Source organism: Pterocles gutturalis, unplaced genomic scaffold, assembly GCF_000699245.1.
Source record: "Pterocles gutturalis isolate BGI_N339 unplaced genomic scaffold, ASM69924v1 scaffold27257, whole genome shotgun sequence".
NCBI lineage: Eukaryota > Metazoa > Chordata > Aves > Pterocliformes > Pteroclidae > Pterocles > Pterocles gutturalis.
This window is the reverse complement of record NW_010108669.1, coordinates 6,580-6,938: the sequence shown is the minus strand read 5'-3', so window position 1 is coordinate 6,938 and position 359 is coordinate 6,580. Positions and strand designations below refer to the sequence as shown.

Below are 359 nucleotides of genomic sequence, written 5' to 3'. Positions count from 1 at the left end.
GTGTGTTTGTGGGACAGAGGGACGTATCCCCAAGTCCTGCACGGCCCGTGGTGGGGCACAGGCTCACCGGCCATCGCTGCTGACGCTGCCGTCTGCGTGTTTCAGGGACAACCTCCTCTGGACACCCGTCTGCGGGAGGACCGCAGTGTGACAATGCGACTCAGTCCCCATCCGGCCATCGGGCACAGCGTGGGCAGGCCAGGTGTCGGGGTGCTGCCTCTCCCCCTGATGCCAGCCACGTTCCTCCTCCTCTTCCTCGGCCCCACCGGTGAGCTTCCCAGTGCTGTGGCGGGAGGTGGGGGGAATTTTAGGTACTCACAACCTCCCTCCTGGCCTTGAATTTGTGGGCAGGAGATTTT

The 359-nt window shown here is 63.8% G+C and overlaps 1 protein-coding gene across 1 annotated transcript in view; it reads left to right on the top strand.

Moving 5' to 3' along the window:
• Positions 1-105: 105 nt before the first annotated feature.
• Positions 106-359, top strand: part of LOC104461224 (scavenger receptor cysteine-rich domain-containing group B protein-like) — a gene marked incomplete at both ends in the record, with an annotated part of 5,921 nt that continues 5,667 nt past the window's right edge. The window contains one exon of the mRNA XM_010072727.1: positions 106-268. Coding sequence (XP_010071029.1) covers positions 106-268 — 163 coding nt within the window. The remainder of the gene's footprint in view (positions 269-359) is intronic.